The sequence below is a fragment of the Ovis aries genome, chromosome 5, assembly GCF_016772045.2.
Source record: "Ovis aries strain OAR_USU_Benz2616 breed Rambouillet chromosome 5, ARS-UI_Ramb_v3.0, whole genome shotgun sequence".
NCBI lineage: Eukaryota > Metazoa > Chordata > Mammalia > Artiodactyla > Bovidae > Ovis > Ovis aries.
The window spans coordinates 3,033,198-3,059,347 of record NC_056058.1 but is presented as its reverse complement, the minus strand read 5'-3'; the positions used below and the strand labels follow the sequence as shown (position 1 = coordinate 3,059,347).

The following is a 26,150-nucleotide window of genomic DNA, read 5'->3' as shown; positions in this document are numbered from 1 at the left end:
TCAATAGTGTTTCCTCCTCCTCAATTTTTTTGAATAGTTGGAGAACAATAGGCATTAACTCTTCAGCTGTGAAGCTGTTCAGTCTTTGACTTTCACGTCCTGGGAGTTCTGCGTTACTGATTCAGTTTCACTACTAGTGATCAGTCTCTTCAGATTTTCTATTCTTCTTGATTCAGTCTTGGAAGGTTGCATTTTTTTTTTTTTGCAAAGTATCCACGTTTTCCTACGGTGTCCAATTTGTTGGCATATAACTTTCATAGTATTCTAATTTTTTTTGTATCTCTGTGATATCATTCAGAGAAGGCAATGGCACCCCCACTCCAGTACTCTTGCCTGGAAAATCCCATGGATGGAGGAGCCTGGTAGGCTGCATCCGTGGGGTCGCTAAGAATTGGACACTACTGAGCAACTTCACTTTCACTTTTCACTTTCATGCATTGGAGAAGGAAATGGCAACCCACTCCAGTGTTCTTGCCTGGAGAATCCCAGGGACAGTGGAGCCTGATGGGCTGCCATTTATGGGGTCGCACAGAATTGGACACAACTGAAGCGACTTAGCAGCAGCAGTAGTGATATCATTTGTAATTTTTCCTCTTTCATTTTGTTTATTTGGGTCCTCTTTCTTTTTTTTCCCTATTGAACCTGGTTAAACACATTAATTTTCTTTATCATTTCAAAATATAGCTCTTGGTTTCATTGATCTTTTCTATTTTTTTCTATATTTTATTCTTTTCTATTCTGGCCTTTATTATTTCCTTTCTTCTGATGACTTTGGGTTTTGTTTTTCTTCTTTTTCTAATCCCTTTAGACGGTATGTAGTTTGAGATTTTTCTTGTTTCTACAGGTATAAATTTCCCTCTTGGATTTACTTCTGCTGCATACCATAGATCTTGAAAAATTGGTTTTATTTTTGTCTTGAGGTATTTTCTGATTTCACCTTTGCTTTCTTCATTTACTGATTGCTTTTTAATTGCATGTTGTTTAGTCTCCATGCGTTTGTGTTTTACTATTTTTCTTCCTGTAATTGATTTCTAGTTTCATATCTTTATGGTCAGAAAAGAGGTTTGATATAATTTCTATCCTCTTAAATTTGTTAAACTAAATCTATAAAACAAATACTAACAGACTGAAAGGGAGAAGTTGGCAATGATAAAATAATAGTAGGGGACTATAACACCCCAGGTACAACCAGACAGATATCAATAAAGAAACAATGGCCTTTAAATGACACGTTAGACCAGATGGACATAATGGCTGTCTATAGAACATTCCATCCAGAAACAGCACAGTACTATATTGGGTGCATGGACTTCCCTGGTGACTCAGACAGTAGAGTCCACCTGTGATGCTGGAGACCCAGGTTCGATTCCTGGGTTGGGAAGATCCCCTGGAGAAGAGAATGGCTACCCACTCCAATTTTCTTGCCTGGGGAATTCCGTGGACAGAAGAGCCTGAGTGGCTACAGACTATGGGATCGCAGAGTTGGACACAATTGAGCAACTGATATACATACATATTAGGTGCATGAATGTTAACAAACATTATATCCTCTTCTTGGATTGATCCCTTTATTGTATAATGCCCTTCTTGGCCTTTTGTCATAGACTCTTGTTTAAAGTCTTCTTTTTCTGTTGTCAGTACTGCCACCCCAGCATTCTTTTTGGTTCCATTTGTGTGGAAAAACTTTTTCCATCCCCTCACTTCCAGTCTCTGTGTGTCTTTAGCTCTGAAGTGAGTTTCTTGTAGGCTAAATATAGACGAGTCTTGTTTTTCATCCAGTTAGCCCCTATCTGTCTTTTGGTGGGAACGTTAGTGTATTGATATTTAAAGTGATTATTGATAGGTATGGACTTGTCATTTTGTTACTTGTTGTCTTTTAGTTCTTCTCTGTTATTTTTTTTTTGTCGCTTCCCTTGTGGTTTGATGGTTTTCTTTAGTATCCTTTTCTCTGTAGTTTTTGTGTGTCTATTGTAGGTTTTTGATTTGTGGTTACCATTTATTTTGATCTATGACTATATTTACTGGTTCAAACTCATAGTCAATTCAATTCAAGCACATTCTAAATGATCTTTTTTTTTTTTACTACTTTCAGCAGTGTTTTGTGTTTTTCATATCTTCATGTCTATTCCTTGTTTATTATAGTTATCAATTCAGTTCAGTCACTCAGTTGTGTCCAACTCTTTGTGACTGCATGGACTGAAGCATTCCGGGCTTCCTTGTCCATCATCAACTCCCGGAGCTTGCTCAAACTCATGTCCATCGAGTCAGTGATGCCATCCAAACATCTCATGCTCAGTCATTATAGTTGATTTAAAAATTTTTGCCTCTAAACCTTCCTGTTAGTTTAAATGTTTGACAACAGCCTTTGCTATTAATATATATTTGCTCACCATTGCAACGAAAAGAATAAAATACTTAGGAATATATCTACCTAAAGAAACTAAAGACCTATATATAGAAAACTATAAAACACTGATGAAAGAAATCAAAGAGGACACTAATAGATGGAGAAATATACCATGTTCATGGATTGGAAGAATCAATATAGTGAAAATGAGTATACTACCCAAAGCAATTTACAAATTCAATGCAATCCCTATCAAGCTAAATAGCGAAAGCAATCTTGAGAAAGAAGAATGGAACTGGAGGAATCAACTTGCCTGACTTCAGGCTCTACTACAAAGCCACAGTCATCAAGACAGTATCGTGCTGGCACAAAGACAGACATATAGATCAATGGAACAAAATAGAAAGCCCAGAGATAAATCCACACACATATGGACACCTTATCTTTGACAAAGGAGGCAAGAATATACAATGGAGTAAAGACAATCTCTTTAACAAGTGGTGCTGGAAACTGGTCAACCACTTGTAAAAGAATGAAACTAGATCACTTTCAAAAAATAAACTCAAAATGGATTAAAGATCTAAATGTAAGATCAGAAACTATAAAACTCCTAGAGGAGAACATAGGCAAAACACTCTCAGACATAAATCACAGCAGGATCCTCTATGATCCACCTCCCAGAATTCCGGAAATAAAAGCAAAAATAAACAAATGGGATCTAATTAAAATTAAAAGCTTCTGCACAACAAAGGAAAATATAAGCAAGGTGAAAAGACAGCCTTCTGAATGGGAGAAAATAATAGCAAATGAAGCAACTGACAAACAACTAATCTCAAAAATATACAAGCAACTTATGCAGCTCAACTCCAGAAAATAAACGACCCAATCAAAAAATGGGCCAAAGAACTAAATAGACATTTCTCCAAAGAAGACATACGGATGGCTAACAAACACATGAAAAGATGCTCAACATCACTCATTATTAGAGAAATGCAAATCAAAACCACAATGAGGTACCACTTCACACCAGTCAGAATGGCTGCAATCCAAAATCTGCAAGCAACCTCCTACACTGTTGGTGGGAATGCAAACTAGTACAGCCACTATGGAGAACAGTGGAGATTCCTTTAAAATTGCAAATAGAACTACCTTATGACCCAGCAATCCCACTTCAAAACCAGAATTGAAAGAGACATGTACCCCAATGTTCATCGCAGCACTGTTTATAATAGCCAGGACATGGAAACAACCTAGATGTCCATCAGCAGATGAATGGATAAGAAAGCTGTGGTACATATACACAATGGAGTATTACTCAGCCGTTAAAAAGAATTCATTTGAATCAGTTCTGATGAGGTGGATGAAACTGGAGCCGAGACACAGATGTGTATAACGGACTTTGGACTCAGAGGAGAGGGAGAGGGTGGGATGATTTGGGAGAATGACATTCTAACATGTATACTATCATGTGAATTGAATCGCCAGTCTATGTCTGTCGCAGGATGCAGCATGCTTGGGGCTGGTATATATTTGCCTTTACTAGTGGGATATTTTCCCCTTTCATATAAATTCTTACTTCTTGTAGTCTTTTCTTTTCCATTTAAATACCCTTTAGCATTTCTCGTAAGATCAGTTTAGTATTGATGAATTCTTCTAGTTTTTGCTTGTCTGAAAAAATCTTCAGCTCTTCTTCAGTTCTGAATGATAACCTTGGTGGGTAGAGTATCCTCGGTTGTACGTTTTTCCCTTTCAGTACTTTTTTGAATATTTGTTTTTATTTACTTTTTTACTTGGCTGTGCCAGGTCTTGGTTGCAGCATCTGGGATCTTCGGTTGTGGCATGTGGAATCTTTTAGTTGTGGCATGCTATCTCTTAGTTGCAGCACGTGGGATCTACTTCCCTGACCAGGGACTGAACCTGAGACCCCTGCATTCAGAGTGTGGAATCTTAGCCACTGGACTACCAGGGAAGCCTTACTTTCAGTACTTTAAATAAATATATCATGCCACTCCCTTCTGGCTTGCAAAATTTGTGCAGGACAACCACATATAGCCTTATAGGGAATTCCTTTATATGTGACTATTTGTATTTCGTTTGCTGCCTTTAAAATTCTCTCATTATCTTTAACTTTTGCCAGTTTAGTTATGGTATGTCTTAGTGTGAATCTCTTTGGGTTCATCTTGTATGGGACTCTGTGCTTCCTATACCTGGAAAATATTTCCTTCTTCAGCCTCAGGAATTTTTGAGCTGTAATTTCATCAACTTCACTTCCTACCCTTTTCTCTCTCTTGTTTTGGAACCCCTAAAGGCAAATATTAGTGTACTTGACATTATTTTAGAGGTCACTTAAACTATCCTCATTAAAATTTATTTTCATTTTTCTGTTCTGATTGGATGATTTCATTAGTTCTATCTTACATTCTTCTGTATTACCTAGTCTGATGTTATTCCCTTCTCGTAAATTTTTCATTTTAGTTATTGTTTTCTTCAGCTCTAACTGGTCCTTTTTAAATTTTCTAGTTCCTTGTTAAGATTCTCACTCTGTTTATTCTTTTCCCAAGTTCACTTAGCTTATTACTTTTACTTTGAACTCATCTGATGAATTATTTATCTCTGTCTCGTTAGCATTTTTCTAGGGTCTTAGTCCTCGATTTTTCATTTGAAACATATTCCTATGTTTCTCATTTTAACTTTTTGGTTTCTATGAAATTAGATGAAAACAGTTATCTATTCTAGTCTTAAAGGGGTATCCTCTTATGAGATCATCCCTATTCAATTTGCATGTGTCCAGTGCCTTTGGTAGGAGATCTGGATCTCAATTAAGCATGAGTCACCCAGGGTGTGCTGGTGGCTACCACCTTGCTGGGAGTATGGCTGGAGATGGAGGGGCTCAAACCAGAGGCAGGTGTGCGCCTGGAATTCTCCTGACCTCAGTGGCAGTCATTACCCCCATGAGGAGCAGGAGCAGGGCCCGAGGTGCTGGAGCAGAGCCCCAAGGTTGGGTCCAAGATGGCTCCATTCCTTGCGTGTGCATTTCTTTGACCATCACTGCACTATATTAGTGGAGAGCAGCACTAGAGTAAGAGGAGCTGGAGTAGGTGCCCAGGAATCTGTGCTTTCAAGTATATGATCTGGTTTTTTTTTTTCCTTGTAATGTCTTTGGATTTGGTATCAGGGTAATGCCAGCTTTATAGGATGAGTTAAAAAGTGTTCCCTTATCTTGCATTTTTTGGGAAGTTTGAGAAGAAGGGTGTTAATTCTTTAAATGTTAGATAGAATTCACCAATGAATCCATATGGTACTAGATTTTCATTGTTAAACATTTTCACTGAACTAATCTTTCTGTTAAGAATCTGCTGAAATTTCCTATTTCTTCTTCTGTCAGATTAGACTATTTGCATGTTTCTAGGAATTGTCTTTCATTGAAGTTATCTTATTTGTTGGAGTATAATTCCTCATAGTATTCTCTTATAATTCATTTTTATTTTTCTGAGACCAATAGTAAATTCCTCTACTTTGACTTCTGATGTATGTGATTTGTATCTTCTCTTTTTTTCTTTATCAGTCTAGCTAAAGGTTTGCCAGTTTTGTTTATATTTTCAGTGAAACTTTGGTTTGATTGATTGTACTGTTTTTCTTTCTTTTTTTTTTGCTTTTATTTTTTTTTAAATATAAATTTATTTATTTTAAATGGAGGTTAATTACTTTACAATATTGTATTGATTTGCCATACATCTTTTTTTCTTTCTATTTTTTACTTCTTTCCTCTGCTAGCTTTGAGTTTATCATGCCTTTCTTTCTCTCAGCTTCACAAGGGGGCAAGGTTAGGTTATTGATAGAAGATTTTTCTTCTTTTGTAATGCAGGAGTTATATTTTTAAATTCCCCTCTGAGCACTGTGTTTGTTGCATCTTATAAGTTTCATATGCTGTTTTCATTCATTCTTCTCTAAGTATTTGCTCTTGTGATTTCTTTGACTTATTGGTTTTTCCAGAATGTATTGTTTAATTTCAATTTTTTTAAAGTAATCTTTCTGTTATTGATTTCTAGCTTCATTCCATTGTATTCAAAGAACACAGTTTACATGATTTTAATATTTTAAAATTCATTGACTTGTTTCATGACTAGTTTTATATATATAAACTTATATATTCTGCTCTGGACTTTGTCCCGTGCCTACTTGAGAAGAATGTATATTCTACTGTTGTTGGGTGAAGTATTATATAAATGTCTGTCAGGTCCAGTTGGTTTATAGTGTTCTTCAAGTCCTCTATTTTCTTATAATGTTCTTGTTCCACGTGTTATTGAAAGTGTGGTATTGGATCTACAACTACTACTATGGGACTGTCTGTTTCCCCACTTCAGTTCTGCCAATGTTTGCTTCATATTTTGTTTGATGACTATATTAATTATAAAGAAAACTTAACGAAATGATTCTTTTATCAATATATAATGCCTTTATTTGTTTCTTGTAACAATTTTGACTTGCAGTCTATTTTGTCTGAAATTAGTATAGCCTTCCCACTTTCTTTGATATTAGTATTTGTGTAAAATATCCTTTTTTCAATCCTTTAATTTTCCATCTTTTTGTATCCTTGAATATTAAATGAGTCTCATAGACAGCATATAGCTGGATTTTTCAAAATTAATTCTGCCACTCTCTGTCCTTTGGAGAGTTTAACTCATTTACATTTAAACTAATTACTTATAGTAAGAACTTACTTCCATCATTTGCTATTTCTTTTCAGTTTTAAATCTTTCTGTCCCTTATTTCCTCCAATACTGATTTCTTTTGTGCTTAATTAATTTTTATAGTGTTTTAAACCCTTCACATTTAATATGTATATTTTTAGACATTTTTGTTTGTTGTTACCATGGAGATTACATTTAATATTCCACATTTATAACAATCTAGTTTGAACTGATACCAGTTTAACCTCAATAGCATATAGAAACTGTACAAGTCACATCTTTGTACACTGTGTGCCTCAAACATGTATTTTAAATTACTTTATGAATTTGTCTTTAAAATTCTGTAGAAATAAAAAGTGGAATTACAAACCAAAAAGATGACAGTAAGGAGTTTTATACTTGCCCAAATATTTACCTTTACCAGGATTTTAAAAACTTTCTTCATGTAGTTTTGAGTTACTGTCTTTGTACTTTCATTTTCACCAGAACTCCTTATAGAATTTCTCTTAGGGAAGATTTAATAGTACCAAACCATTATCTCTTAATTATTTAAGTTCTCATTTTTTAAGGACATTGCTGCCATATATAGAGTCTCAGTGGACAGTTTTTTATTTTAGCACTTTGTGTTATCCCATTGTCTTCTGACCTCCTTAGCTGTTGTTTTTAATGAGAAGCATCTGTTGCTCTTATTAAGGACAAGTTGCTTCTGTTTTGCTCCTTTCAAAATTCTGTTTCTCTTTAGCTTTTGGAACTTTAATTAGAGTGTGTCTACATAGGGATCCTCTTTGATTTTATTCTACTTGGAATTTGTTGAACTTCTTGGATTGGTAGATTCAAATATTCTACCAAGTTGGGAAGTTTCAGGCTATTATCTTTCCAAATATTCTTTCTGCCTTTTTTCTCTCTGTCTTCTCTTTCTAGGCATCCAATAACAACATATAGTGATGGATTTTATACTGTTCCACAGGTCCTTTCGCATCTATTCAGTTTTTTTCTTCTTCTGTTCCTTAAATTTTTTTATACTTTCAATTGTCCTATATTTAGGTTAACTAATTTTCTCTTCTGCTTGCTAAGATTTGCTGTTTTCCACTTCCAGTGAAGTTTTATTTCAACTGTTAGACTTTTCAGTGCCAACTTTTCTGTTTGGCACCTTTCAATAGTGTATAGTTTTGATAGTTTCATTCTGTTTATTGGTCATTTTCCTGATTTACTTTAATTCTTTTTGTATGTTTTCCTTTAGTTCTTTGAGAATTTTTAAGAAAGTTTTAAGCCCCCAGGGACAGTTTCTCCATTTGTTTTGTTTCCTTGAATAAGCTATACATTTCTGTTTCTTTGTATAATTTTTATTGTTGCTGAAAACTGGAATATTGAGTTTTGTACTTTTGAGTATATAATAAATATTATATGTGGTTGGGTATTGAGTATTTTAATGTAACTCCGAAGATAAAATTCTCTCTCTCCTCAAGGCTTTCCTTTTCCTTTCTTTCTTCTTTTAACTATCAAAGGCTGTGTAGTAGCTTGTTTAATGATTTTCCCAACTTTTTGCTAAGGCTGTATTCCTTGTCATGTATCGTCACTAATGTATCCATTCCTTAGAATCTGTGCAGCTACTGCTGTGACAGATATTTTACTCAATGTCAGTAATTAAAACAAACCAATAAAGCAAACAAATCTCTTCTTCTTGTCTTTGCTCTCTACTATGGTACTTTTTCAACACTTAGATGGGCTTGCACTGAACCTAAAGATCAGCTCATTGTGAAACCCAAGGGCCTGTCTCATGTCTTTCTTAGCATATGCCTTACCCTGGGTGTGTGTGTGGCCTTCTAAATTCCATCAAATACAGGGATGTTTTTATTTTATCACATTGTACACTTTAAGATATATATGTATACCCATGGCTGATTCATGTCAATGTATGGCCAAACCACAACAATATTGTAAAGTAATTAGCCTCCAATTAAAATAAATAAATTTTTTTTAAAAAGACACTTTCTGTTGACGTCTCATCATGAAAAAAAGATATATATGATTTTGTCAATTATATCTTGATAAAGATGGAAAAAAGAAAAAAGGACAGCAACATCACAGCAATTTTTGAAAAAAGATGCAATATTTGCCCTCTAAAAATATTTTATATAATAGCATATTTGTAAACAGGTATATAGGCTCCAGGGAAAAGAATGGTGTTTTCCTAATTGGCAAACTGTGTGAAGATACAGGGGAACCAGGGTGAGGCCGTTCCAAACCCCACAGTTTGGGCAATGCTGAGTCTGGCTGGCAGGGCCTAAGTCCAGAACATTGTTTAGTCAGTCCAAGATGGGTACTATAAGTCAGTATTTTTTTCTTATACCAGAAGTTATCACTTAAAAATCTACCGTATAAGTTTACCTGTTTTCTCCTAGTTCGTGTCTTATGGAGCAAGCTGCCCTGTTTGCTCTGGAAATCTCTTTGAGATTGCTCTCCTACTGTTGTCATTGCTGTCTAAAGAAGAGCCCTAAATCCTTGCACACAGCTCAGTGTTCCTCTCTGAGGCTCTCACATCATGAATGATTTGCTCATTGTCATCTGCTGCAAATTCAGTCTCTCCTTTGCTTCTTCACATATGAACTCACATTTATAGCTTCTCATGGCATATTACCTCATAAATCTATAGTTTTTCTTTCTACTGAGGCCATTCTGTTTGAACTTGTCACAAGCCTCCAATAATAAATATATTTGTCTATATGGATGCTTTTGGATGTCTTAATTTCTCTAAGAAATTCTCCTGAGCTGTTACTCCCAAATTTTAGTCAGTTTATTGGATATTTTGACAATAATCCTTTTCCCTGGACCTCCATAGACTGTTTTGCTTGGCTTACAGCGTATTTGAGCAGTGCCCACCACTTTTACAGCCTGCGTTCTGAACTAGGTGAAACAGGGATGAGTGTCTATGTCAGTTCTTCAGGTAGCCCTCAGACAGATTCAGACAGACACAATAATTTGTAAGTAAGATCTGCTTTGCTCCTTCTGGAATCAAGTACCAGGGTCCTATACTTGGGATGTGGGTTTCCCTATTCAAAGGTGCCACTATGGGGGAACCAAGATGGTGGAGAAGTAGGTGGGCATGGAATGCATCTCTCTCCAAAGATGCATCAGCCATGCATCTACAGACAGAACAGTTGTCACAGAACACTGACTGAATACCAGCAGGAGTCCTTGATTACCAAAACGGATTATGTGGATCCATGCATGATTTGGTAGGGATGAAAGGAAGAAGCGAGAAGGAGGAGGAGGGCAAGCAGGACAGGACCAGCACCCAGGGGTGGGGGAGCTGAAGCAAAGAAGACTCCCGCATCCAGAGGAATTGGTTGGGACAGAAGGGAAGCAGTTGAGGCTGTCAGAGAGTGAACCAGCTGATCTATGACAGTCTGAACAGACGGAGAAACACACAGACAATCCATACCATGGCCCTGGACCCTGGACCCCAGGCTGGGACGCATGTCCACTGGTGTGCACGGGTGCTGGGAGCTGGAGTGTGGGGACTGGAGAGCAATTCCAGGACAAAGATTACTGAGACCAGCCTTCCTCAGTGCTGGAGTGCCTCCTGGGGAGGCTGAGGTGGATTGTGACTCACAGTGTGCCCAAAGACAGTGACAGCTGAGACCCTAAGAAAACGTTTATTATTTTTATGTTTTGATTAGTTCATTGTTGGTTCTGGGGTTTTTTGTTATATTTTGTTTTGCTTTCTTCTTTTTTCTCTGTTGTGGTGGTTACTGTTTTTGTTATTATTTCTGTTTAGGCTTTGGCGATTTTCAAATCATATTTTAAATTTCTTTTATGTATTGCTTCTTCTACTTTGGCTTTCTGTTGTTCTGTGTCATCTTTTATTTGTTTTTTGGGGTTCTTTTTCATTTTATAGTATACATGGAGCTCCAATATTTTGGCCGCCTGATGTGAAGCACCAACTCGTTGGAAAAGACCCTAACGCTGGGGAAGATTGAAGGCAAAAGGAGAAGGGGTGGCAGAGGACGAAATGATTAGATAGCAACACTGACTCAATGGATATGAATTTGAGCAAACTCTGGGAGTTTATATATACTATATAAATGGCACCCCACTCCAGCACTCTTGCCTGGAAAATCCTATGGACGGAGGAGCCTGGTGGGCTGCAGTCCACGGGATCGCTAAGAATCAGACACAACTGAGCGACTTCACTTTCACTTTTCACTTTCATGCACTGGAGAAGGAAATGGCAGCCCACTCCAGTGTTCTTGCCTGGAGAATCCCAGGGACGGGGGAGCCTAGTGGGCTGCCGTCTATGGGGTCCCACAGAGTCGGACATGACTGAAGCGACTTAGCAACAGCAGCATAAAACTATATATATATATAACTATATATATAAACTATACTATAAAATATATATATATAGTTTTATAGCTGAGAAACCAAGACAATAATATGCTCTAAAAATGTTTTAAAAAGATAAAATGAGTTTTTGTAAAAAGGTGCCTCTGTACTGGGAAGGGGGTAGGAAAAGGACAAGTAAAACTGCCACAAAGCTTTCCTATCAGTTTGAAGTTACCTTTCTCTTGCAACAGTGTTTGTTTGATTGCTGTGAACTTTTGTTTTCCCATATTTCTGACAAAGTTGGTTCTGGCTCTTTCTGCTTGATTTTCAATGTTTCTCACCTCCTGAGATTTTGACAGGGATGACATTAAATCTATAAACAAATTTGGGAACTAATTCCATTTTAATAATATTGAGTCCTCTAATCCATGAACATTGAATGGATAGCTATTGATTTAGATTGTCTTAAGCTCTGTGCTATTTTACAGTGTTTGGTTGTATAGATGTTACCCATTCTTTGATAAATTTATTCTTTAAAATTTCATTCTTTTTGAAACTATTGTGAATGGAACTGTTTTAGTAATTTTGTTTTAAATTGTTCATTGCTATTATTAATATATTGAAATATACTTGACATTTGTATCTTTATCTTGTATTCTGAAAACTAGTTTTAATAGTTTTTGAACATTATTAGTTCCCTCATGCAATTGTTATTTTATCTTCAACAAAGTAGTTTTAATTCTAACTTTCCAGAAGAGAGTAAGAATTTTTTACTCATTGCACTGGCTACAACCTGCAATACAATGTTAAACATGTGGTAAAAGTATCTTTGCCTTGTTTCTGATCTTAAGGGGGAAAATATTTAGTCATTTATCATTAAGAATGATATTAGACATGGAATTTTTGTAGATGCTCTTTACCGATGAGTAAACTTCCTTTTATCCCTGGTTTGTTGAGAGTTTATCATGAGCAGATGTCAGATTTTTTTAAATGCCTTTTATTATCTATGCTCATGTGGCTTTTGCCTTTTATTAATAAGGTTACTATATATATTAATTTGGGCTTCCCTTGTAGCTCAGTCAGTAAAGAATTTGCCTGCAGTTTAGAAGACCCAGGTTCGATCCCTGGGTTGGGAAGATCCCCTGGAGAAGGAAATGGCAACCCACTCCACGATCCTTGCCTGGAAAATCTCATGGACAGAGGAACCTGGTGGATTGCAGTCCATGGGGTCACAAGGGGTCGGCACGACTGACCGACTAACACACACACACACGTATTAATTTGGGGATGTTAAATGAACTTTATATTCTTACGATTAATTCCTTTTGGTCATTGTGTATAATCATTTTTATAGGTCACTAGAATCAACTTGCCAATAATTTGTTTAAGATTTTTACATGTATATTTATGAGAGATATTGGCTGTACTGTGATTTTTGTCTGCCTGTGGTATCGGGGTAATATTGGGTTTTGTAGTATTCCTATTGTTTCTTCTTTAAAAGTTTGATATAATTCATTAGTGAAGTCATCTGGGATTCAGTTCAGTTCAGTTGCTCAGTCATGTCAGACTCTTTGCGACCCTATGGATTGCAGCATGCCAGGCCTCCCTGTCCATCACCAACTCCTGAAGCTTGCTCAAACTCATGTCCATTGAGTCGGTGATGCCATCCAACCATCTCATCCTCTGTCGTCCCCTTCTCCTGCCTTCAATATTTCCCAGTGTATCTTCCAATGAGTTAGTTCTTCCCATCAGGTGGTCAAAGTATTGGAGCTTCAGCTTCAGCTTCAGCATCAGTCCTTCCAATGAATATTCATGACTGATTTCCTTTAGGACTGACTAGTTTGATCTCCTTGTAGTCCAAGGGTCTCTCAAAAGTCTTCTAAAATACCACAGTCTCACATCCATACATGACTACTGGAAAAACCATAGCTCTGACTAGACAGACCTTTGTCAACAAAGTAATATCTTTGCTTTTTAATATGTTGTCTAGGTTGGTCACAGCGTTTCTTCCATGGAGCATGCATTTTTTAATTTCATGACTGCAGTCATCATCTGCAGTGATTTTGGAACCCAAGAAAATACAGTCTGTCACTGTTTCCATTGTTTCCCCATCTATTTGCCATGAAGTGATGGGACCAGATGCCATGATCTTAGTTTTTTGAATGCTGAGTTTTAAGCCATCTTTTTCACTATCTTCTTTCACTTTCAAGAGGCTCTTCAGTTCCTCTTCACTTTCTTCCATAAGGGTGGTGTCATCTGCATATATGAAGTTATTGATATTTCTCTCAGCAACTTGATTCCAGCTTGTGTTTCTTCCAGCCCAGTATTTCTCATGATGTATTATGCATATAAGTTAAATAAGCAGGATGACAATATACAGCCTCAACATACTCCTTTCCCAATTTGGAACCAGTCTGTTGTTCCATGTCCAGTTCTAACTGTTGCTTCCTGACCTGTATACAGATTTCTCAGGAGGCAGGTCAGGTGGTCTGGTATTCCCATCTCTTTCAGAATTTTCCACAGTTTGTTGTGATCCACACACTCAAAGGCTTTGGCATAGTCAGTAAAGCAGAAGTAGATGTTTTTCTGGACTCTCTTGCTTTTTTGATGATCCAGCAGATGTTGGCAATTTGATCTCTGGTTCCTCTTCCTTTTCTAAGTCCAGCTTATACATCTGAAAGTTCTCAATTCATGTACTGCTGAAGCCTAGCTTGGAGAATTTTGAGCATTACTTTGTTAGCATGTGAAATGAGTGCAATTGCATGGTAGTTTCAAAATTCTTTCGCATTGCCTTTCTTTGGGATTGGAATGAAAACTGACCTCTTCCAGTCCTGTGGCCTGGTCACTGCTGAGTTTTCCAAATTTGCTGGCATATTGAGTGCAGCACTTTCACAGCATCATCTTTTACGATTTGAAATAGCTCAGCTGGAATTCCTTTATCTCTACTAGCTTTGTTCTTAGTGATGCTTCCTAAGGCCTACTTTACTTCACACTCCAGGATGTCTGGCTCTAGGTCAATGATCACACCATTGTGGTTATTTGGGTCACTAAGATCTTTTTTGTATAGTTCTTCTGTGTATTCTTGCCACCTCTTAATATCTTCTGCTTCTGCACCTTGCTCTACCACCATTTGTAAAGAATCATCTCCTTTCCCCACTGACCTATATTGGCCCCTTTGTCAAACATCTTGTGACCATGTGTGGGGCCTACTTCCAGACTTACTCTTCTGCCACTTGGATATCCCCAGTACAACAGGCCTTACTTACCAGAGCTTTATGATGAGTCTGGTCTTATACATCTTCAAAATTATCATGGGAATGCTGAGTCCTTTGCGCTTTCATATGAATTTTAGAATTAGCTCCCTGACTTCTGCAATAAAACTGCTAAGATTTTGAATTTCCATGGCACTATTCTTTGGCACTGTTCTCTGAGGACATCCTCCACCTTGGCTACTTCTTAAAAGGGCCTTGAAAAATGCCACATTGAGCAAATTTACCAGTCTCTCCTGGGCCCCAGAGTCGTTGACATTTTGAACATCATGCTACCTTTTGGTCCAGACTGGCAACACTTTCTGGAGCTGTGTGGTCCTGCTGGTTGTGGCTGAGCATGCCTGTGTGTCTGAAAACTGTCTCTGTGGGCTGACCTGTGACAGATGGAGCTGGAGTGCTGAACTCCGATGCATGCATCTTTCACTGTCCAGCAGGCTGACCAGGAAACATTCACAGGCAGTGGTGGAGAAACACGTTTTCTGAAGTCTCTGTTTGCAGCAAGTCTGCTCGAATCCCATTGACAAAGCATGTCATGGGCAAAATCCAGATCCAAGGACTGAGAATATACATGACATCTCCTGATGGGAGTAACTGCAGAGACACAGAGCAAAGGGTGCATATGTGGGAAAATACGGAAAATTGAATCCATTAGTGCCATTCATTTCCCTTCAGTTTATACTTTATTGTTAAGCAGATAAACACTTAACATAGTACAACTCCATTCAGTTCAGTTCAGTTGCTCAGTAGTGTCCGACCCTTTGCGACCCCGTGAATTGCAGTACGCCAGGCCCCCCTGTCCATCACCAACTCCTGGAGTTCACCCAAACTCATGTCCATCGAGTCAGTCATGCCATCCAGCCATCTCATCGTCTGTCGTCCCCTTCTCCTCCTGCCCCCAATCCTTCTCAGCATCAGAGTCTTTCAATGAGTCAACTCTTAACATGAGGTGGCCAAAGTACTGGAGTTTCAGCTTTAGCATCTGTCCTTGGTGGCTCAGAGGTTAAAGCGTCTGCCTGCAATGCGGGAAACCTGGGTTTGATCCCTGGGTCAGGAAGATTCTCCTGGAGAAGGAAATGGCAACCCACTCCAGTATTCTTGCCTGGAGAATCGCATGGACAGAAGAGCCTGGTGGGCTACAGTCCATGGGGTCACAAAGAGTCGGACATGACTCAGCGACTTCACTTCACTTCACTTCCAAAGAACACCCAGGACTGATCTCCTTTAGAATGGACTGATTGGATCTCCTTGCAGTCCAAGGGACTCTCAAGAGTCTTCTCCAACACCACAGTTCAAACGCATCAATTCTTCAGTGCTCAGCCTTCTTCACAGTCCAACTCTCACATCCATACATGACCACTGAAAAAACATAGCCTTGACTAGACGGACCTTTGTTGGCAAAGTAATGTCTCTGCTTTTTAATGTGCTGTCTAGGTAGGTCATAACTTTCCTTCCAAGAAGTAAGCATCTTTTAATTTCATGGCTGCAGTCACCATCTGCAGTGATTTTGGAGCCCCCTAAAATAAAGTCTGACACTGTTTCCACTGTTTCCCCATCTATTTCCCATGAAGTGATGGGACCAGATGCCATGATCTTCATTTTCTAAATGGTGAGCTTTAAACCAACTTTTCCACTCTCCTCTTTCACTTTCATCAAGAGGCTTTTAGTTCCTCTTCACTTTCTGCCATAAGGGTGGTGTCATCTGCATATCTGAGGTGACTGATATTTCTCCCGGCAATCTTGATTCCAGCTTGTGCTTCTTCCAGTCCAGCATTTCTCATGATGTACTCTGCATAGAAGTTAAATAAGCAAGGTGAGAATATACAGCCTTGACGTACTCCTTTTCCTATTTGGAACCAGTCTGTTGTTCCATGTCCAGTTCTAACTGTTGCTTCCTGACCTGCATACAGATTTCTCTAGAGGCAGGTCAGGTGGTCTGGTATTCCCATCTCTTTCAGAATTTCCCACAGTTTATTGTGATCCACACAGTCAAAGGCTATGGCATAGTCAATAAAGCAGAAATAGATGTTTTTCTTGAACTTTCTTCTTTTCTTGATGATCCAGCAGATGTTGGCAATTTGATCTCTGGCTCCTCTGCCTTTTCTAAAACCAGTTTGAACATCTGGAAGTTCACAATTCACGTATTGCTGCAGCCTGGCTTGCAGAATTTTGAGCATTATACTACTAGCGTGTGAGATGAGTGCAATTGTGTGGTAGTTTGAGCATATTCTTAGTTATTTCCCTCTTCTATTCCACACCAGGAAATTCCTGAACATTACCCAAAAAAGATGTCTCTGACACTCAGCTCATAAGACCACACTGTTTTCCACTTACTCAGCTCATCACTGAATATTCTTGAGAGAGCTTCTCTGATCATTTTTCTAACTTTTAAAATTATTTCTGTTTCTATATAAAACATTCTTGAAACACTCAAATCAATACATTTAACATTTCATCACCTCAAAAAGCTCTCTTACTGCTTTGCAGCCAAGCTCTTTCTTCTACAGTAGCTTTTGTTGTGATTTCTGTGATTTACCCATTAGTTTTATGTTTTTGGACTTTATATATAAATGGAATACTCTTTTACTTAATATAGTCTGTAAGAATTATTTATGTTTTGCTTGTATCTTCAGTTCCTTTTTATTTTGAGGAATATTCAGTTCAGTTCATGTCCAACTATTTGCAACCCTGTGGACTGCAGTATGCCAGGCTTCTTGTCCTTCACCATCTCCCAGAGCTTGCTCAAACTCGTGTCAGAGATACCATCCAACCATTTCATCCTCTGCCATCCCCTTCTCCTCCTGCCTTCAATCTTTCCCAGCATCAGGGTCTTTTCCAGTGAGTCAGTTCTTCCCATCAGGTGGCCAAAGTATTGGAACTTCAGCTTTAGCATCAGTCCTTCCAATGAATATTCAGGGCTGATTTCCTTTAGGATGGACTGGTTTGATCTCCTTGCACTCCAAGGGATTCTCAAGAGTCTTCTCCAACATCACAGCTCAAAAGCATCAATTCTTCAGTGCTCAGCTTTATTTATAGTCCAACTCTTACATCCATATATGACTACTGGAAAAACCATAGCTTTGACTAGATGGACATTTGTCAGCAAAGTAATGTTCCTGTTTTTAATATACTGTCTATGTTTGTCATAGTTTTTCTTCCAAGGAGCAAGCATCTTTTAATTTCATGGCTGTAGTCACCATCTGCAGTGATTTTGGAGCCCAAGAAAATAAAGTCAGTCACTGTTTCCATTGTTTCCTCATCTATTTGCCATGAAGTGATGGGACTGGATGCCATGATTGTAGTTTTTTGAATGTTGAGTTTTAAGCCAACTTTTTCACTCTCTTCTTTCACTTTCATGAAGAGGCTCTTTATCTCCTTTTTGCTCTCTGCCATGAGGGTGGTGTCACCTGAATATCTAAAGTTAATTTTATCTCTCCCATAAATCTTGATTTCAGCTTGTGTTTCATCCAGCCTGGTATTTTGCATGATGTACTCTGCATATAAGTTAAATAAGCAGGATGACAATATATAGCCTTGACATACTCCTTTCCCAATTTGGAACCAGTCCGTTGTTCCATGTCTAGTTCTAACTGTTGCTTCCTGACCTGCTTACAGATTCCTCAGGAGGCAGGTAAGGTGGTCTGGTATTCCCATCTCTTTCAGAATTTTCCACAGTTTGTTGTGATTCACAGTCAAAGGCTTTTGCATAGTCAATGAAACAGATGTTTTTCTGGGATTCTCTTGTTTTTCAATGATCCAGTGAATCTTGGCAATTTGATCTCTGGTTCCTCTGCCTTTTCTAAAACCAGCTTGAACATCTGGAAGTTCACATACTGTTGAAGCCTAGCTTCAAGAATTTTGAGCATTACTTCACTAGTGTGTGAGATTAGTGCAGTTGTGCGGTAGTTTGAGCATTCTTTGGCATTGCCTTTCTTTGGGACTGGAATGAAAACTGACCTTTTCCAGTCCTGTGGCCACTGCTGACTTTTCCAAATTTGCTGGCATAATGAGTGCAGCACTTTCACAGCATTATCTTTTAGGACTTGAAATAGCTCAACTGGAATTCCATCATTTCTGCTAGCTTTGTTCATAGTGATGCTTCCTAAGGCCCACTTGACTTCACATTCCAGGATGTCTGGCTCTAGGTGAATGATCACACCATCATGGTTATCTGGGTCATGAAGATCTGTTTTATATAGTTCTTCTGTGTATTCTTGCCACCTCTTCTTAATATCTTCTGATTCTGTTAGGTGCATACCATTTCTGTCTTTTATTGTGCCCATATTTGCATGAAATGTTCCCTTAAGGTGAGGTGAGGTGAAGTCGCTCAGTCGTGTCTGACTCTTTGCGACCCCGTGGACTGTAACCTACTAGGCTTCTCCGTCCATGGGATTCTCCAGGCAAGAATACTGGAGTGGATTGCCATTTCCTTCTCCAGGGGATCTTGGTGTCTCTAATTTTCTTGAAGAGAGCTCTAGTCTTCCCATTCTATTGTTTTCCTCTATTTCTTTGCACTGATCACTGAGAAGGCTTTCTTATCTCTCCTTGCTATTCTTTGGAACTCTGAATTCAAATGGGTATATCTTTCCTTTTCTCCTTTGCCTTTAGCGTCTCTTCTTTTCTCAACTATTGTAAGGCCTCCTCAGACAAGCATTTTGGCTTTTTTGCATTTCTTTTTCCTTGGGATGGTTTTTTTTTTAATTTTATTTTTACTTTATTTTACTTTACAATACTGTATTGGTTTTGCCATACATTGACATGAATCCACCACAGGTGTATACAAGCTCCCAATCCTGAATCCCCCTCCCACCTCCCACCCCATATCATCTCTCTGGATCATCCCCATGCACCAGCCCCAAGCATCCTGTATCCTGTATTGAACATGGACTGGCACTTCGTTTCTTACATGATAGTAAACACGTTTCAATGCCATTCTCCCGAATCATCCCACCCTCTCCCTCTCCCTCAGAGTCCAAAAGTCCGTTCTATACATCTGTGTCTCTTTTGCTGTCTCGCATACAGGGCCATCATTTGGTTTGATTACCACCTCCTGTACAATGTTACAAACCCCTTTCCATAGTTCTTCAGGTACTCTGTCTATCAGATCTAATCCCTTGAATCTATTTGTCATTTCCACTGTATAATTGTAAAGCATTTGATTTAGGTCATACCTGAATGGCTTAGTGGTTTTTCCCTTCTTTCTTCAATTTTGTCTGAAATTTGCAATAAGGAGTTCATGATCTGAGCCACAGTCAGCTCTGGTCTTGTTTTTGCTGGCTGTATAGAGCTTCTCCATCTTTGGCTGCAAAGAATGTAATTGATCTGATTTTGGTATTGACCATCTGGTGATATACATGTGTAGAGTCATCTCTTGTGTTGTTGGAAAAGGGTTTTTGCTGTGACCAGCAGGTTCTCTTGGCAATACTCTGTTAGCCTTTGCTCTGCTTCATTTTGTACTCCAAGGTCAAACTTGCCTGTTACTCCAAATTTACCTTGACTTCCTACTTTTGCATTCCAGTTCCCTATGATGAAAAGGATATCTTTTTTAAAATTTATTATGTTATTGAAGATTAATTGCTTTACAGAAATTGGTTGTTTTCTGTCAAACCTCACAGCCATAGGTATACATATATCCTCTCCCTTTTGAACCTCCCTCCTATCTCCCTCCCCATCTCACCCTTTTTGGTGTTAGTTCTAGAAGGTCTTATAGGTCATCATAGAACCGTTCAGCTTCTTTGGCATTAGTGGCTGGGGCATAGACTTTGATTACTGTGATATTGAATGGGTTGCCTTGGAGACAAACAGAGATCATTCTGTCGTTTTTGAGATTGCACCCAAGAACTGCATTTTGGGCTCTTTTATTGATTATGAGGGCTACTCCATTTCTTCTAAGGGATTCTTACCCACAGTAATAGGTATAATGGTCATCTGAATTAAATTTACTCATTCCAGTCCATTTTTTAAAAATATAAATTTATTTACTTTAGTTGGAGGTTAATTACTTTACAATATTGTATTGGTCTTGCCATACATCAACATGAATCCACCACAGATATTCCAGTCCATTTTAGTTCACTGATTCCTAAAAATGTCGATGTTCACTCTTGCCATCTCCTGTTTTACCACTTCCAATTTACCTTGATTCATGGACCTAACATTCCAGGTTCCTATGCAGTATTGTTCTTTACAGCATCAGACTTTACTCCCGTCACCAGTCATATCCACAACTGGGCACTGTTCTCACTTTGACTCCGCCTCTTCATTCTTTCTGGAGCTCTTTGTCCACTCTTCTCCAGTAGCATGTTGGGCACCTTATCGACCTGGGGAGTTCATTTTCAGTGTCATATCTTTTTGCCTTTTCATCACATAAATACCAAAGTTTATTTGTCTATCCTTCTGTTGACTGACATTTGTGCTGCTTCAGTTTTGGGGTACTGTGACTAAAACTCTTAAGAACATTCTTTTACAACTGTCTCTATGCCCATGTGTTCTCATTGCTCTTGGGTGCATACATGACAGTGAGATTACCTATTCATGTAGTTTTGAGAAACTGCAAAGGATTTTCCAAAGTGTGTGTACGATTTTACACTGTCTTCAGCAGTGAATAAGAGCTATAGGTCTGTTTGTTGGACTACAAGTCTTTATTTTACCTTCATTTTTACAGATAATTTCCCTAGATACAGAATTCTAGGTAGACAGTTTTCTAGTTTAATTCTGTTTTGCAATAGTCTGATTCATTGTCTTCTGACTTGCATAGTTTTTATTTTTTTTGTCATTTTGTTTTTTATTTTTTTTGTTTATTTTATTTTTATTTTTTTAATCTTTTGTTTTTTTGTTTTTTCTTTTTTTACTTTGCATAGTTTTTAATGAAACACTTGTAACTCTTATCCTCGATCCTCTGTGTTAAATGTTTCCCAGCCTCACTGCCTTAGGATTTTCCTTGGCTTCATTTTGCAGCCATTTGACGATGATCTTTCCTCCTTCCTTCCTTTTCTTTTGCTGCACTACGTGGCCAGTGGGATCCTAGTTTCCCAACCAAGAATTGAACCCATGCCCCCTGCAGTGAAAGTGTGGAGTCTCAGCCACTGGACCATCAGGGAATTCCACTGACTATGATGTTTGCTTGTTTTATTCTGGTGTGGAGTGCTCTGAAATTCTTGAGTCTGTGATTATTATAGTCTTTAATCTTGGAAAATTCTTGTCCTTTATATCTCCATGTATTTCTTATGCTCTACACTTTCTTCTTCTGGGACTAATTCCACATATGTTACACTGCTATTTTCCTGCATCTCTTAAGGTTTTGCTTTATTCTCCACTCTTTTTCTTTTGTATTTCAGCATGGATAATAGCTATTGACCTATCTTCAATTTGCTGATTCTTTCCTCATTTGTCTCCAGACTGCTGAAACAGCTGTTGAAGAAATTTTAAAATTTTTGATAGTGTGTATTTCTGGCATTCCCAATTGACTGTTTTTTTAATAGTTTCCATATCTCTACTTTAAAATTCTTCATTTTTTCATGCTTGATTACTTCTTAATTTCTTTAATGTATTAATCATAGCTACTTTAAAGTTCCTTTCAGTTATCTCTAGGTCTGATTCTGTTCAATGTTACATTTCGACAGTGGGTCCAGTGTTTTATTTCCATACCTCTGTGTGTGTGTGTGTGTGTGTATCTTTTCATTTTTGGTTGAATGCCAGATATTAAAGACGAACACTTAAGATAAAAGTCTCTGTACCCCAAAACAGGCATTCCTCTTCTGCTGCTAAACCATTAGGATGGGAAAGGTCTGATTCAGGCTAGTGAGAACTTGAACTGGGTTGTGGCTTCTGCTGTTGGTCTTGGCATCTGAGATTTTCCAGGGATGTGGGGCTGTTCTACTCTTCCTCCAGAATAGAGCACCTGTACGAGGCCCTGAGGACAGGAGTATGTGGTGCCTCCTGCCACACACTACCGGTAGAAGGCTTCTGCTCCATATGTGAGAGGTAAGCAAAATGTGTTCTTTCAGGTCCTTAGTGGTAGGTGGTAATCTTCTGAACACCTACACTGAGATGTTCTTTCTGTGGTCCCTTGCTCTGCCCCAAGTATATTGCATGAGCTGCTAGTGAAGGCCTAGGAGAAAGACCTACCAGTGAGTGCAGTCCTCCTCTTGTCTGATTTCTCATCATTCTGAACTGGCACCCTGGCCCACAACTGAATAGCTCATTGAAATTATAGCTAGCTGACTTCTCGCTTCCACTTTGTGTTACGCCTCTTCCTTTGTACTGTGCTGATCATTTTCAGAGCTCATCATTCTGGATCTCTGTCCACCTGGTTCCATGTGGGCCTTGGCATCTGTGCAAACATGACAGGGATATTTTCTCCTACCTCTACACTGTCTTCATTCAATGTCTCAGATGCTCCACAAGGCTCTTCACTCTTAACTAGTTACAACTCAGCCTTCTAGACCTGTGTGAGCTCTGGGAACTATGAAATCTCATCTGGCTACTCTGCCCTTCCTGTGGAATGGTATACTGTGTACCCACGGCTCAGGGTCCAACGGCAGACTGCAGGCACTAAGGCCTCCTGTGCTCCCTCAGGGGTCCTTCGCTCTGGAGTACCCTGATTCTGGCATCCACCTTTGCAGATTCCAGCTACCTGTGCTTCTCTTCATGGCACAGCCTGGAATGTGCCCCAAGGAGGAAGATGAGGCCCTTACAGACCTCACCTCATCTGTTCTCTTTTCTCAGGGGCCACAGCCATGCCCTCCTCATGTTGAATGGGAAATAATTGCCTTCTAGGTAAATATGTTTACTGCTAGCTTATGGTAGAGGTAAGTTCACTCCCAGTTACCCCAGTGTGAGCACAGTGAAAGGCCTCAGATAGATTTTTAGCTGGCTTAGTAGTTAAAAGTATTTTCCAACTGCATTTTACTACATTGCTTCTCCAGCATCACCAACCTTGAGTTTTTTTATTCCTTCTATTAACCATCTAATTCTTCCATGGCACCTCTCCTGATACTGCCTTGCCAATGCACTCAATAGAAACCACAAACACTGCTGACATTCTGCTTCCCATCATCTTCCTTTGAGGTACACATTTGTTTACTCTAAAACTAATTCCCCTCTGCCACAGACTACACTATCCCTAAATACACCCCACCACCACCACCAGTACCCACTCAGACCTGTCTTTAACCTGTGAGAATAACCTCTTTCTAGGAAGAACAGGATCACTTAGGTATTGGTCAAGCAAATACAGGTTTCCTAGGACCAATTACCGTATCCATTGGCATAGACAAGGACACATGGAATAACAACCCGCAAAACTTTTGGAGGCTACTTTCTTGCTCACATTCTGTCATCCACTCACTCTCAGCTGATGGAGCTGATGAAGCTGTTTGCATTTGAGCTGCAACAATGGGAATATAATGGGATGAACCGAGTCTTGGCTCTTACATCTCTCTTAGGAAGTGTCATGTGGCACATATTTAAATTTTACTGACAAAAGCCTGGGCCTCCATTGCAGAGAAGGGAGCCATGTGGAGGATGGGAGCAAGAGAAGGAGCTCTGGTGTGAGCCCAGTAAGCCTTGAGGGAGCTCCAGTGTGTGCTCTGGGGAAAAGGAGTGAGAAGACCATTCACTGGGCCTGCAATGCTTTTGACAGGAGACACTTCAAACAAGCTGCAGGAGGTACGGCTGCCTCTGATCCCATGGCAACTGTGCCAACTGCTCTATGGACAAACAGACATTCTGCCAGACATGCTGTGTGCTGGAAACTTCAGGAACATGAAGACTGCATGTGAGGTGCGACCCACTGTGGGAATGGAGGCTAAACCCAGGGATTTCAGATGTTATATATGCTTTAAGCCAGGAGCACTTCTACTGGGTGGGTCAGTGGTCCCCAACAGCCTTGTTCCTATGGGGCTCAGAAGTACATCTCCATATAGCCATGGGCTGAGTGGGAGACCACAAGGTGGCTTATGTGCAAATGCAACGCAGGCATCAGTCAGGCCCTGTGAACCCCGGTGCTGGCCAGAGCAGCCCAGGGCTCCACATTTTCCCAGGGGCCATGCTGACTGTCATTCCACAGCACCTACCCTCTACTTGCAGGACAGTGTAGTGAACACTGCTTGCCTGCAGCAGGGCCTTCCCATTGACAAGGTGGGGCTGCATGAGTGGCGGGACCCTGGGTCCATCCCATAGTGTTGGCATTGGGCCACCCTTATGCAGGAGGCCCCAAACTCCCAGTTCACAAGAAATTCCTCTTTTTTCCAGGGTGATTCTGGGGGCCCACTTGTCTGTGAATTCGACCGCACCTGGGTGCAAATTGGAATAGTGAGCTGGGGGCAGGGTTGCGCATACCCTATGTATCCGACAGTTTTTGCCCGAGTCTCCTTTTTCTCAAAATGGATTCATCATCACATAGAAAACACACCTTTACCTCTTCAGCCACTCCCTGCCCTCTCCTCTACTCTGGGGGCCATCATCAGTGTCCTTATGACCTCATTGGCTGTCCTGTCAATGCTCTAAGGACCAAAACCGTCACCCAGCTTCCTCACGGCTGCATGCCTCCATCCCTGCCCAGCTCCAGCCCCTCAAGCCCTCACCCACCTGAGCAAACTGAGGGCCATCAGCCAAGCTCACATGCAAGGTCTGGGAGGAGACTGATGAGGGCCACACCTAGGAAGGCAGAGGCTGGTCTCATCACAGAAGGGTGGCGGTTCATGGGAGGGCAAAGTACGTTTGTTGAGTGCTCCAGGCACCTGAGATTTGAGAAGATATTAAATATTTACAAAGCAAGTGTCCCAGAAATCCTATATTTATCTTTCTACACAGAGTACAGCCTCCCTTTCACATGCAGAGTATGTTCATCACCCTGCCTTGTCAGAATGATGGGCAGAAGGGTGAGAGGATAAACCAAACTACAGCATGTCTAGAAAGGACAACCATGTAAGCACTGGTGTCTGGATATAGAATCCAGGGTGTGACCAAAGCTGGGGCAGAGGAAAATTCATCATCTTAAAAACAGACCTATCAATATCAGAGTATTAAATGCTTAAACATCTAATTTGGAAAATAGAAAACATGAGCTAAGAGTAGGCACACAAAGGAAGCTTAAAAAGGTAAAAGCAGAAATCAAAAGCCAAACAACAGAAAACACTAAAACTAACATTTCAGAAATACCAATTTTAACAAAAAATCGAAAAGTAGGAAAGGACATCATGAATTTAATCAAGATATGATGTGAGACTAAAAATGCACAAAACAAGAAATGACGAGGATATATCCACTGAACATAAAAAATTTAAGAAATCCTAAGAGATATTATACAACTTTATGTAAATAAAGTCAAGTGAAAAGTATCACTTTTTAGGAAATAACTAATTTACTGAAACTGATCGCAGGCTAGAGATCAAATTCCAAAGAAGACATGGGGAAATTTAAGAAAAAAAACTCTGTCCTACTGAAGGTCCTTAGCTGAGATGGCCTCCTTGGGAATCACATCAGGCCTTTAACCACAGGATTGTCCCAGTGCTGTCC

The 26,150-nt window shown here is 39.3% G+C and overlaps 1 protein-coding gene across 1 annotated transcript in view; it reads left to right on the top strand.

The window, feature by feature from the left end:
- PRSS38 (serine protease 38) overlaps nt 1–25,329 on the top strand; it is a 37,642-nt gene extending 12,313 nt beyond the window's left edge. The window contains exons 4-5 of the mRNA XM_027969217.2: nt 24,274–24,413; nt 24,885–25,329. Of these exons, the coding sequence (XP_027825018.2) occupies nt 24,274–24,413; nt 24,885–25,139 (395 nt within the window). The 3' untranslated portion in view covers nt 25,140–25,329. The remainder of the gene's footprint in view (nt 1–24,273; nt 24,414–24,884) is intronic.
- The last annotated feature ends 821 nt before the right edge of the window (nt 25,330–26,150 follow it).